At 39.9% G+C, this 15856-nt stretch overlaps 1 protein-coding gene across 1 annotated transcript in view; it reads left to right on the top strand.

Moving 5' to 3' along the window:
• Window positions 1-15856, top strand: part of mettl24 (methyltransferase like 24) — a 29411-nt gene that overhangs the window by 3290 nt on the left and 10265 nt on the right. The window contains exon 2 of the mRNA XM_079646302.1: window positions 12853-12951. Coding sequence (XP_079502428.1) covers window positions 12853-12951 — 99 coding nt within the window. The remainder of the gene's footprint in view (window positions 1-12852; window positions 12952-15856) is intronic.

The raw sequence follows: 15856 nt of genomic DNA, 5'->3' as shown, positions 1-15856 counted from the left end.
GACAGAGCAGAAACAACAGGCACTGATGACTCAGCCTCCTTATTTTAACACAGTAATAAACAGACTATTGCCCCCAAGTCACAGTGAAGCACTCCAACACATTTCAATCGCTCCAGCTAAAAGCTTTTGAAAAGAAGATTGGCTGCCAGCAGTTCAAAAATCACCAGAAGTTACCAGACGACTCTATATGCTTATTAGCCCTATGCCTCCTACACTCACTGCCATTGTATGAGGAGGAAATGCTACTACAAAGCATGCTGGTGCATTGTTATGTTACATATCAAGAAATAATACATTGCAACAACAAAAAGTCAAGGTTTGCAGTATTGGCCCCAACACCAACACTTCTGATGTTTAGCAGGTGCTGTACATTCCTGTTCATCATCCTCGGTTGGTCTGTTAGCATGTTGCTCATTAGCATAATAAAACAAAACTGTTTTAAAAGTGCTAATCCAATGTTACTTACACAATAGGGGTAGTTTGATAGAAGGTTGATTTCAGTTTGGTCTCTGTGTATTGGACAGATGACTTCATGTAGTCACTGTAGCCCCAGTTCGGCCATCTTCTTGTTTTTTTATATATCTTAAATTGATGAAGCTAGAGCTAAAATGTCAGAGACTTACCAACATTTTGACTTGTCAATTTGAGTGTGACATACATATTTGCACCAATTCCGTTACAGTCAATTCCTATGAAACTTCCTGTTCCCCATCTACAGCAGACTATGTGTATATACGTTATAATAATGTGCAATTAAGTAACTTAAACCTTCAATTTAGAAAGTATCATATTAAGCAACCTTATAAGGTCTCAAATTCTGGGATAACAGGGACCATCTTGACCCGGTGCTAAACTGCAACAAGTGCCTCAAACTCCTCATTTAGTCAAACAACTTCAAAGTCTCTAACTTCCCTTGCGTGTGAAAATATTTGAGCAAGAGGAAATGGGGTGCTTAAAGCGACAATTGAGACATGGTTTTCTCAAATGTAAGGCAAGGCAAGGCAAGGCAAGTTTATTTATATAGCACCTTTCAACACAAGGCAATTCAAGGTGCTTTACAAAAATGAAAGACATTCAGACAAAGGCATTTAAAAACAGTCATTAAAAGAAAAGATCATAAAAGCAACATCAAAAGAAAAAATACATGAATAAAAAGTACATGAATAAAAAGCACATGAATAAAAAGCACATGAATAAAAAGTACATGAATAAAAAGTTACAGTGCAGTTTAAGATATGAATAGTTCACACAGAAGTTCCACTTCCATAAGACAGTATGTTCCCAAAAGTATGGTAAACAAGCAGCTTTGAAGTGATTTATCCTTCATACATTTTAAAATCACTTCTCCTACTGTATAACCTGCCATTGAAAGAAACAAAACAGAAATGTAAAAATGAGTGTTCAAAGTAGATTAATAAAGTTTAGGTATACAGTTCTCCCTGCCTGCTCTCCACAGATTCCTACTTCACAGTGAAGGTACTGTGAGTGGGTGAGCACTGCAGAGCTTTCTATAGGAACGATGTCCCAGTGTCACTCTCAGATTCCTCCCAGATGGGCCAGCTGTCATTCACATGTCACACACACTCAACCTCAAAGCCAAAAGCCACGCAGCACATAGATCACATAAGTAAAGCAAAGAGAAACCCTGCATCCTTTGAGACAGGCCTCTTGGTTGAATAGGATTTTATAATATATAACCAGCGGAAAGGATTATAAAGAAATAAAAAGGTAATCCGTGCACCGCTTCGCAATAACTGATCTTTTTGATTTAGTTTTACAAAGCCACACAGTGGGAGATAGCAATAATAGCAGATATCACTTTCCATTATTATCCTGCTGATGTAAGAAACAATGACGGATTCTCAGAAATGCAAATTAGGTGTTTGTTTACTGACAGTCTAGACAAAGAGAAATGAAAGGAATCCAGAGGAGGAGAAATATATAAACAATGTCATGTCCCTTGAGTTGACTCTAATTCCTTCTGTCTGACTAAAACACTTTTGATTGTGATTTGATTCTACCAAAAACCACCAAAAAGGCAGAGCAGTCTGTACTTTGATGCAAATGATTTCTTTAATTAGACTGGGACATAAGTTCATTTATCTTATTCATTTTTAGTATTAATTACTTTTCCTCAAGTAAGAATCAGTGGGATTTGGAATGAATACTCGGAACGATGATTAGCTTAGTGTTGGTATAAAGCCAGAACAGAAAATGTCACCTTGTGCTGTCTGTGCCAACCACTGCCAGCCAGTATTGGGCCTCAAGTGGAATTTATAACGCAGAAACCCAGTGACCTTGGTCATGCTTTAGAAATATGAAAGACCCCTGGCTCAACAGAGGGAGAGACAGAGAGAGCGAGAGAGAGGCTGCTAGTTAATAAAGAATGAGAGGTTGACTTCTGTAATCCCCAATGTGTGACTGGAGTCAGTTCTCAGGCCTCTTTAACCTCTAGCTGGGGCATCCTGGGAACCAGAGAGTCTCAAGGAATCAACGTCTGGAGAGCTGACGTTTATTTAGACTCTTATATTGGCTGATTCTACACAAATCTTCATGGCCAAGGAAAAAGATGGCCTTTTGAAGCAACATTTGTTTAAGCAAAAACGTATGGGTTTAGTCATGAGTCACTTAATTGTTTAAATGTAAATACAAAACTGGAGTAAGTTAAAACTGAAATGTAAATAACCTAAAGAAAAAATGGTGGAAGCAGATAGTTGTCAACATATCAGCAGCGGTGCAAATTATTTTTTAAAAGACCAACACAAATAGTTCAACATTTTGGGAAATACCATAAGCTTTTCTTCTTTCATGCCAAAAGTTAAATAAAAATGGAATGATACCACGATGTGCCTGGTCCTATAATAAAGCCACAGCAATGATACAGTTAGCTTAGCACAGACACTGCAAGCAAAATGAAAACAGTGGTCCAGACTACCTACAAGCGACTCCTTAAATATTGTTTTACATCTTGTTTGTTTAATCCTGGTTTTTATCTTTTTATCTGCCTCTAAGCAATAAGCTTATTGTCCAATTGTCAAATGTTAGCTTTAAGGTTTGTCTGCTGTTGCACTTTTAAGCATATTTTCCTGTTATTTTGCAGGCTGCAACAAGAGCAAAATAATTCGCTCTATAGCATCACAAGCACCTTGAAACAGCCGGGCCCATGAGATCAGAGCTGAGAAATACATATGTTTAGACATGCAAGCCCTTTGATTTCCTACATCACCCTGCACACGCAAGCCACCCTGGAGAAGTAAACGGCTCTATTCCAGCAGCTTTGCTTGCTCAATGGGAGATTAGTATCTCAGTCTAAGTAAAGTTATAGGGTGGGAAAAGCACAAAGAGACCTTTCAGATAATCAATCACCCCCTCTTGGCAAAGTTTACAGAAATATGACTATTTAATCGCATGAGGAAGGATTTACACACTTTTTTAACAAGAGAAACATCTGAGAGTGTATCTGCAGCTGAGAAGACAAAACCTCTTTTATTATCTCATAAATAGGAACATTATGGATCCCCAATCAATCTCTGTTTTTATAAGACTTTGCTCTTGAAAAAAGGTTTCAGTGCTTTGGCTTCTGATCTCCACTTTTAATCGTAGATCCATACCAACCCTGACTCAAACGAGATGATGAAAACCATATGTTGCATATGGAAAACAGAAGCTACTTCAAGCTCTTTATATTATCAACCGAGTTAACAGTGGGTCTGTTGTGTGCGCTAACTGGAATCTAACAAAGACTCCCACTGGAGGGGGAAAAGTCGGTGTCAAACTGTCAAGTCCAGAGTCTCGTTCGCACAATACTCCCCTCAGACATGGACGCCTTGTCTGGAACATTCCGGAAAGTTGTCGGTCTCCCCCCCAACTGATATGAATGAGTGCATTGACCTCTGAAATGGGACGCCCTCGCTCCAATCACTTACTCTGCCCCATCTCTTTACACATACATTCAAACTCACCATTAATACCTGCTTCTACAAAATGGCCCTTTGTGTATCACCCAAAAGGTTTGTTTATGTAGCAAAAACCCCATATTGGTGGCATTTCATGTGTACCTGTGTTTAGTTACAAAGACAACAAACCCTACTTAGCCCTTAAAGCAACAGAGAGGGCCAATGGACCTCAGGAACACACACTTAAAAAGCTTTTGGTACCTCTAAAGCCCTGTTTAAACCGCTTTGAAAACGTTATCTCTGCCTCTCACTACCACTGTATATATTCAGTATGTATTTGATAAATGCTACAAGGGGATAATGAGAATGGAAAACATATGGAGTTGCAGGCAAAGAGAAGGGGGATGAAATTAGAAACACAAAAAGCCGAGTGCTTTTGGAGACACCACTGCTTAGCCATGATGTTGGCCGGACTCAAATCTCATAACAATCATGAACATGGACAATTACGCTATGACAAGACTATAATATACATCCCCTTGCCATCTCTTTAATTTTTCATATTCAGCAATTATTTATGTGCAAAAACAAACAAACAGACAGATTGACAAGAATAGAAAAAGGATGAGCAGAAAGTTAAAATGACTGCCTGTCTTTGTCCATGTTGCTGTCACTCTCGGTTTTTTCCAGCTCCATCTCAGGAAATACATGTCATATGGTGCTCAGTGGGCTCGCTCTGCTCTTATCAACATCTAACACAGATTTCGTATCTGGGATAGTGTCCAGGAAGACAGGCGCGTGCATAGATTGACTCACACACTCACAAGCCGATTTTAACTGCAAGCCTGCTAACAATAAGCCTCCATCTGTCTCTTTGGTCGGTGGCCAAACAGGATAGGATCAAATGAGACCACAACTTTGCCCACATGGCATACATTACAGGAATGTTAAGTAGGGAAGCGGCCAACTTAACATTATTCAAACTTTATTTTGATCTCAACTACATGTCTATATGCGTATGACTATGATGACTGCATGTTGAACAGAATCATCAACACCCGGGAAAGCACTCATCACATATGAGACCTTTAGGACAGCAAGGAGTTAAAAGTATACCGATGTGCTCTGGTGTCTGGCGAGAATAGCAGCATCTGTAAATGCCTGGATGCATTTATGAATGTGTGCATGAGTATGTAAGATGTGAATGGAAGGACTGTGTTTCCAAGGCAACCGCAAGTCCCATAGATATTTAAGTTGACAGCATGTGCCATGAGATGTGAAAGGACTCCAACTGGCTTTAATGTGTATGCATGTATGTCAATGTATGTACGTGTGTGATAAGAGCATCTGTTTAGTGTTGTTTACTGGAAACCTTATATAACTGATGGGAATGTTTCAAACCAAAACACACACAGCTGCCTTTCCTTAACAAATTACACCCAGCAGCGAGCAGTGTTTGGTTAATTTTACAAGCCCTTTAAAAAGTGTAATTCCCCACTGTGGCTATGTATAATACCATAATTACACAAAACCACACATTTTTATTGGATTTCTATCAGCTACATAACATAAAGTGTACTGTAATAGTTTGCTTTAAATGACAACTGCTCTCTTCAAAGATTTACTATTAAAAGTCTTCCAAACACACACTTTTGCTGTCAAAATGGCTGATGTTACCCTTACAGTCAATGTTAAGACAGTGCTGGAAATGGGCAGCAATCAGAAAAGAAAAAGGGCTGGAAGTCGATTTATATGTGACTTTGAGTGGAGAAGAACTCATTATTTATTTTTAAAATGGTACGTCAGTTTTTTGAGAGGTTTTTATTCTTGCCACAAAGAAATCTATCATGCCCTTTTGATGCTACCATTATCTTGAATGTATCTTTCATTCAACTCATGTGTTATGTAGTCTGTCATGCACTTCCGTAAAAGATTCAAAGTACTGGTATAGTTCTTCTGGCCGAACACAGTATATTGAGGATGTTTGTAATGAGGCACCTGGACCAAAAACAGGAATATGCACATGCTTTGCACTGGAAAGAATGTTAAGCAATGCTCACAGATCAACTTAGATTTAAGCTAGATGGACATAAAAAGATGGACATAAAAAGAGACTGCCACGTAGGTGCGTGTGTGTGCTGTAATGAAACTCAGTGTCGTTCGCATGAATTAATAGCATCAATGTCAAATGATATTCGAAGATTAATTCAAGTCCACCACTGTAATACAAACACTTCTAGGATTATTTGTCCAGCTCTCTCTGATGAATGCATACCAGATGTGGGTTTGTTAGATGTGTCCTACAAAGAAAAATCAGAACAGAGAGGACAGCAATCTCTTCATCCTTCATCTACACACCATCTGTTCCTCAACCTCCAATTCCTCTCTCCTTCACTTAAAGTTAACTTCCACCCACTTGCTCATGCATCCCTCCTCTCCTCCACTCTTCCACATCACTCTGCCTCTGAGACTCAAGCTAAACTCTTCTGAGATTACTGCCTTTATTAAAACAAGATCAGGGTAATCCTCCCCTTTAATTCTGTTATACCCACTCTGTCTCTCACTGTACTCTGACAGTGAGCTGGGATTGGTCCGTGAGCCAGAGGAATAGAGATGACAGTGCAGGAAGCGGAGGCAGCTGGGTCTGGTGTGACTGTCCATCTCCCCATATCTACCAGATTAGTCAGAACGATAGAGCTCAGTAAGCCTGATTCTCTGTGATTATGCTTTATTTATTATGCAGTCATGCTGTCCGCATCAATCCTTTCAACATTCACTTTTTATTATGCTCTCAATGTTTGGTCTATCACAACAACACAATGTGCCCCTGAAAGCTTTTCATTTCGGTGATTTAAAATCTCCGATCAGACCGATACATCAAACCTGTCTGACTCACTATTATCATATACAATTCTATTCTATTGTATTTTCCTTGTAAAAAAACGAATGTAACTTTGCAATTCACAAACTGATAATGTTTCTTCAAAAATAATTAAGCTCTAGGCTGTGATAAATGTTACATTGCATCAAAGCTCTGAGCATCACAGAAGAAACCAAAACATTTTACTTCACTAATTCTCTTTTTCTCTTTTGGATTCACTAACAGGAACTCAGAGGGAGGCTAATGTGAATCAGCCACCTGCTGTTTCATTAAACCAAAACGTCTCTGTCTGCCCACTCCATCGCAAGTCTTGACCTTGATTTGGCACAGAGGCGCTGTCCACTTTTTACTCAAGCTGTCAGGAAAATGTAGCATGTCAAAGACCATTTCCTAACTTCAAAAGAGTGTTAAAATAACAATCCTCACAGTGTTGAACTGAAAGCTTGAACCTGGTGACTCCTCAGCTTGGTGGTATAGACTCCTCTGAGAGCAATCTCTAAACAATGAGCAGCAGGTCTGACACTCTGCCACCTCGGCACTTTACCAACAGACAGGGCCGACTTGGCAGCAGTGTGTCTGTGGCCTTATGGTTTCCAAATAGGCACAGCTCACCTCGTGACATTTGATACACCAGCTGTCATTTGTTTCCACTCTCTGAGATGCTCTGGCCATTATGGATCGATATGAACCGCCTTTTTGATTCTTCATGTTAATCCATATACAGGTGTTAAACTCTATTCCTTCACAATGAGGTACATTTCCTTCTCTGCTTTCAGGTCCATCTAACCCTCTTCACTGGAAAAAATGCTGCTCCAAAATCGCTTAAACAATAATGAAAACAAGGTGTTTTCGCTTGAAATAAGTACAAAGATCTACCAATAGAACAAGTGAACATTTGCTTGGTAAGATTTCTTGAAATAAGACGGAATATTTAGATAAATCAGATCTTGCAGTTAGCTGGGAGTACTTATTTTTGAATTATATTTGACCAGAATCAGGAAATGTTGTGTTACAATATAAGCCGCAAATGCTCAAAAGTGTTCTGTTTTTCTGATGTTAGTTAGAAAAAGAAATATGTTTCATCTGAAATACAGCTCAAAATAAGATTGAAGATAAGATTTGACTTAACAAGATGATGCATTGTCTAAAAACAAGACCCTATATCTCACTGCATTTTCACTTCTGAAGTCTTATAGCAAGTTTAAACACATATTCTGAGTACATATTAGACAAATGTACTCGAGTTTTTGTAGTGTGCCTTCTGCTCATCCTCCTGTCTTCTCACCACCTTCCCTTCATTGTTCTGTCCTCTCTTGTTGTATCCAGTCATCTCTTGTCCACCCTTCCATCCTCTCCTCCCTGAAGGGTTACTCATGCTTGGCCTGGCTGCTCACACTTCTCTCTCACCAGGCTGAGAGGAACAGATTCACAAACACACCCAGCTCCATCAAGACAAGGCAGGCCATGCAGAAAGGCCCCATAACAGAGCGATCAAAGAGGGAGAAGGGATGTTAAAAAAACATCCATTTCCCAACAGATCAAATGGAAATGAAAGGCAGGAAAAAGAAAAAGCAAGATCAACGACAAATGTAGAGCAATTTAGTTACTCGTTTACTTTGTCTCAAGATTAATTAAATAAAAAATATATTTTGTAATATCAAAGAGTTATCTCAATTGGTTTTATTTGGTTAATTAAAAGATGGATTAAATAAAAAATTCAAATGACACTTTTTCAGGTGTCAGCTTTTCACCTCTTGAATGAAACTTTCCAGCTAAATGGATCAACTACGCTTCGACTGAATCATCTACTCCTTTCAGCACTTTTTATTCAGAGCATATCTATGACTGAGGGATTGCCTCCCCACAGCTCTCAGCCTGGTGACAGCTTAGATGGCAGCTAGCAGCTAATGATGAAAAAATGAGATAACAGTGTTAATCTGAATGGGAACCAGTGGGTGGCCCTTACACTTACACTCGGAGTGGTGTTATACTGTATCTACTGCAACTACATTCAGCATTTTAAATTAATCCTATGCAAATGTTTGTCAGCAAGCGCACGTACATTACTTTGTGTCAAGATATCTCAGTGTTTGAAGTTTAATTTAATCTTCAGAATTTCCATTTTAACTGACGATTCAACTTCTTTCAGTGATTTTAATTAGTTGCCAAATACAGTATGTTATATTAAATGTTTTATACATTTCCTTCAGAACCGTTTGAAGTTCCCAATGTCGTCACAGCGACAGAATCCAAATTGTCCATTATCCATCCTTCCATTCAAAGCAGCCACCTGAATTGCTCATGCTGAGGATGTTGTTATATCTAATGTCTTGGGATTAAGGTCTAAAGAGCTGAGACTCGACAGTTTTGAGTGATGTTCTGTGTGCTTGTTATTAACACCCCTTGCCTCTGCTGTCCCTGAGGCACTGATCACTTGTTGTGCTTAACTGAACATGAGGCTTTACACTTATCTCATCACCGCTGCTAAGTGATGATTCAGCAGTAACTAATAGCTCCCAGACATGCATAGCATAATGTGTGCGTAAAGGCACAAAAACATCTCTATTTGTATCTTAGCTATAATGCAGAAATTTAAAAAAATGTTGTTGTAGAAAGGTCAGATTTAATTTCCAACAAATACCTTAACATGAAGAGAAAATAATTGCCGCCTGCGAGGAAAACAGATGTGGATTGAAAGTCTGAGTTGCTGGAGTTAGATAACTGCCATTTTTTAGTAGAGACCTTCAGCTAGAAAGCTAAGCACACCTTTTTCCATTGGCAAAATATGTCAATATCTCTGTTCCTTTCATGCAATATGTCTGCCTTGAACATCATTGTTCTTTCGTTCTCCACTTTTCACCTTTATGTTGTTATTCACACTCTGCAAACTCCCAGCGAGTCCACTGACCAACATATCTGCTCTAGGATCAGCAGTCCTGTCCCAACCTGTCCTGGGCTGATGTATGGGCCTGATAGCTGAGCTTTGCAGGGAGGATTCGGTAAGGAGATTAAAAAGGGCAGCTGCAAGCTTTCTTAACCCCCGGGATTCCGAAAAGTAGATGTTTTTTGTTTACGTACAAATAACAGGCTTAGACCGACATGCAGTGTTTCTGCCCCTGTCAAACTCTCCTGGCCTTACTGTAAGAGTTTCAGAGCAAGGCTGGTTCAGGTTGTTATTTCAGTTTTGTTCATCTGCAGGCGGATTGTTTGACAGCTTTTGGCCATTGCAAAATAGTTTTTCGGCTGAATCAAAGTTGTATGGAAGGGTTGAACAACAGTCTCCCCGTAGAGGCTTAGCGATAGGTAAAAGCCAGAAGAAATATTCTTTTTTTAATATTATTATTATTCAATCTATATGGTGCTCTAGAACATTAATGATGATGAAATACAATTATATATTTATACATGTATTTGCTCTCTGTTGTGTGGCCAAGTTGTGGTGTTTCTTTCGGTGGCAACTCTAACTAAAGGAAACAATGAATATAGTCTTAAACCCACCTAAGCAAATACATGACCCTATCTGTTCTAAGTATGTTTATCATATTGTTTTAATATTGTCTGCGTATCTGTATTATTGTGTTGCATTGTTGGAGAAGCCTGTGACCTAAGATTTTCAACGACGTAATTACTCTGTAGCTAATGTTAGTTTGACAATAAAGAACCTTGAACCTTGATATGTCGAAGCCACAGGTGCAATTATTTTTTAACTGAGACACTGTAGAAATATAAAGTGGCAGCAAGAGAAACAACAAAGAGAATAAATGAAGATGTAGAGTCAGAGAGGGAGGAACAGAAATGGAGAGGGAGGAGAGAGAGGTTTGAGGAAAGCATTCAGATGTTTTAACACGCCGCAAATCGATTAAAGGATTAAATGCCAAACAGTAAATAGTGTCGTGTGGATCCAGAAATGCAGCCATTAAAATGACAGCTGACTTTCTGCGTTGGCAGGTCCAGCTTCAGCTTCACTTAAGAAATGACCCCAACTGTGCTGCGATAGAAAATGTATAAGCAGAGTGATTAGAGTGCATGTGCAGGTAATGTATAGTACATACGTTTGCATGCATTTTTCATTGTGCAAGAGTATTGGAAAAGAAAAGGCAGCCCTACCATGGAAAACGCATTAGTAGATCATCTAAATGCAGCGCAGACATGATGCATATGTTGGAGTGTACCTAAGTGATTTATAAAAGTGTGTGCACATACGAGTCTACATACTTGTTTATATCTGACATTTTTGGGCTACATGTTCTTTCAACTTGTATGCTGATAATGATTGAAGTAGATACAATTATACAGTGTGTACGAATTCTGTGTGTGCTTGAGTGTCCGGCAGTGGCTCAGTCAGTCGGGGCTTGGACTGGGAGCCGTAGGGTCGCCGGTTCAAGTCCCCGACCAGACCTAAAATATGGAGTATGGAATGCTACCAGTTCACCTCCTGGGCCCTGCCGTGGTGCCCTTAAGCAAGGCACCGGACTAGCCCCCATGCCACTCACTCCCCATTGCTCCCCGGGCGCTGTACGATAGCTGCCCACTGCTCCTACGGGTTGGTTAAATGCAGAGGCCAAATGTCACTGTGTGTGATCATTAAAGAGGGTTTCATCCCTTCAATTATATCTATTCTATGAATGTGAACTATCCACTTGTTACAAAAATGAAATATGAGGGAGTTGACATAAACACTATCTAAATCAGGGGTGTCAAACTCAATTTCATCGCGGGCCACATTAGAATTATGGATGCACTCAAAGGGTCAGTGGTAACTTTAAGACTATATAAATATACATAGATAAATATATATAATATATAAAATAACGTATTATTTTACAATATTTCCTCTGCATTGGATTATTATCAGATAGGGTAATAACTTCATAATTAACTACGTCTGAAAGCAGAAGTCTAGGGCAAATCATTGCTAGTTATTGCAAGTCTCTTCAGTGCGTATCTCACAAAATGAGATGCATTGTGAGACATGTAGTTTATGGGCAACGTGGTCCTGTAAAGCAGTACGTAACCTTATAATAAACGTATTATATTCTTTGCAAGCTCTTGTGGGCCGGATTTGGCCCAGTTTGACACCCCTGAAATCACACATATGCCATTTTTGTTGGCATGAACTGTATTGTTGCAGAGCAAAATGTGTTGAGCCTGCATAACTAAACTGGAGGGCATATCTGTGAGGAGAGAGGGAAGAAAAGAGGAATGGAAACATGGGGGAGAATTCCAACACAGACCTTATGTCACCAAAGTGCCCTTTGCAGATTGCTCTCCAGATGTGCCCACAGCACTGAACAAACTCAAACATGATTTTGTTCACTAAACAAACATAATCTGTGCATCACCGTGAACAAATCTGAAAATAAACTGCAGTGTCTATAAAACAAAATGACAATGCAGTAGTGTCGCGGGCAGGGGAGCACTCTATCGTGAAATCACTCGGGATAATTTATACCAGCGCTGCTAATGAACGCTTGGACATGTTGTTTGACCCAAGAAATGATTGTGTAACCGGCAAATGCATCATCGGTGCTCTGATCCTCGTTTTCTTTTCTCTCCATCGCCATCGCCTTTCTTCAAATCGTAAACAGACACATTCCTGTATAAATGAAGCAGGCTGTGCAGCAGAGCTCTGCCAGGCTTCAGGAATGTGATCACAGCAATGTGCTGCTGCAGCAAACTGATGGGGAAATCTGAGCTCTTATTTTTTACTATGAAACACAGCTGGACTTACAGTCGATATGTGTGTATCTGTACCTTGGAGCGCAGAATACAAGAGAATAAATAGCAGGCCGAATGTTGCAGAAAACAATACAAATGTGCAGTGTTTTTGTGATTTGACACACAGGTTGGGGGTAAAATTATCCACCGAGGACATTGTGACCTAGTTCCTTCAGCAGCTATGAACAAGTGTTCTAAAACCTAGGTGAATAAAGCACTCTTTGTTGTTGTCCTTGCTCTGGATTTCTTTTAGAAAGAGCGGCCTACTTTGAAGTTAAATAACCGTCAATTGTAATGTTCTATTTATCGTTATTGATTATATTTTGTGTGTGTGTGTGTGTCTGTGCTTCACTACAGACTCCTCGGTGGCACATAGACTTGGAGCCCTGGGCTGCTGTGAGTCATTCTCTGGAGGATGAAGCCAAAAGGTTCCTCAACTACATCACAACACCACAAGTGAGTCATCATTGTTTGTATTCTCACTGGTATTTCGAGCAAGTTCCTGTTGCATATCTGTTATTATTTGCAGTCATGGAACAAACTGCAGTCGGTTCAATTCTTACTGAAGCCTACATTCAGTACAACGAAGATGAAGATGAAGATGCAACAGCTTTATTAAAAGTGTGAAACAGATAAAAAGGATTGGTTGTTTCATGGCGCAGTTGACTCTGCTGATTCCATGTGTAGACAACCTGAACATGTTTTCACAGGGATGAAATATAATCCTGCTTTTAGACAGGATGTGAATTCAGTTAATCATAACAGCTTAATTCTTGGCGCACAACGGTTGTGTGTTTTTACTTTGTTCCACTGGTAATGTGTTGTTTTTCTATATTTTGTACCTGTGATTTTCACAGTAATTCATTCAGCTGTATTTTACCAGGGAACACAACAACTTGTTTTAACAAAAGATGAACTAATTGTTGTAAGTAGGTGCAGAACTGTGTCAGTAAGACTTGTTTTTGAACACAGAGTAGATGTTGCCATTGAAGGCTATGAAGAGCCTTATTTTGACAGGTCTTTGTTTGGTATATCAGAGCAAAGGCTGTATCTATCGGGCCATGACTGAGCTACACTGGCACCTCTTTGACATTCAGCTCGGCCAGAGAGCATTTGTCTTGCTTGACAGCACACACATAATTCATTACTATATTGATCTCCATACAGATGAAACTCACAGCCCCTCTGTTCACACTAAATCAATGAGATGTTGTGGTTTGTTTGTTTGTTGGTTTATGTCGGTATTAAATTACTTGAAATCGATTAAGATGTTCAGCATCATCATTTGAAAAAGATTGAGGGATTGAAAAAGCCTGTGTGTGTGTGTGTGTGTGTGTGTGTGTGTGTGTGTGTGTGTGTGTGTGTGTGTGTGTGTGTGTGTGTGTGTGTGTGTGTGTGTGTGTGTGTGTGTGTGTGTGTGTGTGTGTGTGTGTGTGTGTGTGTGTGTGTGTCATCATCATACACACTGACAGCTGAGGGTGGGGGGGGGGAGTTGGGGGGGGGGGGTACAGCAGCATCCTCAGTTGTAATGCTGACTGACACAGTGCCTGGTGGAGCAGTTACTCAGAGAGATGGCCTGCGACACAACTGTCTAATCAATAGGAGTCAGAGTATGTTGCATAAATGCACCAGTACACACACATATAGGAGGTAGTGGTTATATGAATGTATTTTTAACAGCATGAAATGCACTGCAGAACATTTTTCTGCTTTTCTAAGCAACATAAGTATGTACTGTTCATTTTAATACGTGCTCAATGCAAACGAGTCGTTTTTCACAGCCCTCTATTCAGTTCAAGGTGTTCAGCAGTTCAATGCCAGGTCTGCACACGTAGGAAAATAATCAAGAGTGATTTTTTATTTCATTGCTCTCTTTGAGTGCTGATGAATGCTTTCAGCTGGAACACATTAAGAGAGACAGGCATAATGAAGCATGTTCAAAACTAATTGAAAAACATTATTGCGCCGCCCACATGTACAGTACAAATCTGGTGCCTTTTGCAACAACACTGCACTTGACTCAGCTGGTCGCTGCCTGACCTGTCACTGAACTGTGAAAGGGCCACACCACCCGCTAGGATAGGTGTTGGAGTACACTACCTAGTGATGAGTTGGATCAGGACTCTGCCAGGAATGATGTACCATGTCACTGATTCTCTCTGTCATTGTAATGGAGAGTGCATCAAGACACAGCCACAGGAGAGTAGTTTTCTGTTTGGGAACATCAGAATTGCTTTTCTGGGCCTTTGCTTCATCTGACAGAGACGGTGTATTTACCCATCTGGGTTTGGAGTGATTTGCTGCCCCAAGTGAGGAGTTCAAGTATCTTGAAGTCTTATTCGTGAGTCAGGAAGAAAATATATGTGAAATCGACAGGCAGATAGGTGCAACAAGAGCTGAAGGCAATCTACAATTGTTGGGAAGATGGAGTTAAGCAATGAAGGCAAAGCTTTTGTAGTGGGAGAAAGGTTGAGATTGCAGATACAAGAAGCCCATATGAGCTTCCTGTTTATGGTGACCGGACTCAGCCTTAGAGAAAGAGTTGCTGCTTCTTTAAATCAAAAGGAGCCCTTTGATTTGGTAAGGACATTTGATCAGGATGCTTCCCGCCCCAAGCACAAGTAACAGTTTCAAAAGTCAATTTTAAGTTAACAATAGACATGATTTCATAAGGCTGGCACACAGTTCCCATTGTTCCTTGGCAACATAATTAATTTAGAAAGCACTCATCCTTTCTTCATTCTTTCTTGCTGTAGAACATTTAGCTCAGGTTTCCTTTCATTGACCCTGTCAAACTATGTCAGCTTGAACAATATATAATACACAGTGGGCAGTACAAAATGCACTGATCCCATCTTGTTTACACTTGAATGATGGACAGTCGAACTATAGATTTATGTTTCAATTCATCATGTCTGAGCTAATATTGTTCCTTCTCTGCAAACTGAATCTCTGCAGCAGAAGGAGCTTAAAGAAACCAGACAGCAAACATTTGAGCAGCAGCTCCTGAGCCAGAGCTTGGTCTCTTTTTGTGAAACTGCAGATGTATACACAACCAACACGCTGACATGTATGCACATGTTTACAGGGTATATGTGCACAGTTTATGCAGGTGCATGATTTATATAAACAACGGCTCTCCCATAAACACACTGAAAACTCCTAACAATCTGTACAGAAAAAGCACATCAAGAAGGATTACTTCAAACTCCTCTTGTTATCAAAATGTATCATCGTACTGCTGAGACTTGGCAGAAGCATCTGCCCCAGCTGTATATCATGATGAATAGTATGCATATTGTAGTTGGACACTGAGGCCCAAACACACACTAGCCCAGGGTCAAATTCAGCAGCAGCTTTC

This window comes from Notothenia rossii (genome assembly GCF_949606895.1).
Source record: "Notothenia rossii genome assembly, chromosome: 8".
Classification (NCBI taxonomy): domain Eukaryota; kingdom Metazoa; phylum Chordata; class Actinopteri; order Perciformes; family Nototheniidae; genus Notothenia; species Notothenia rossii.
Note: the sequence above shows the minus strand (reverse complement) of the source record. Positions and strands in the feature narration are given on the sequence as shown.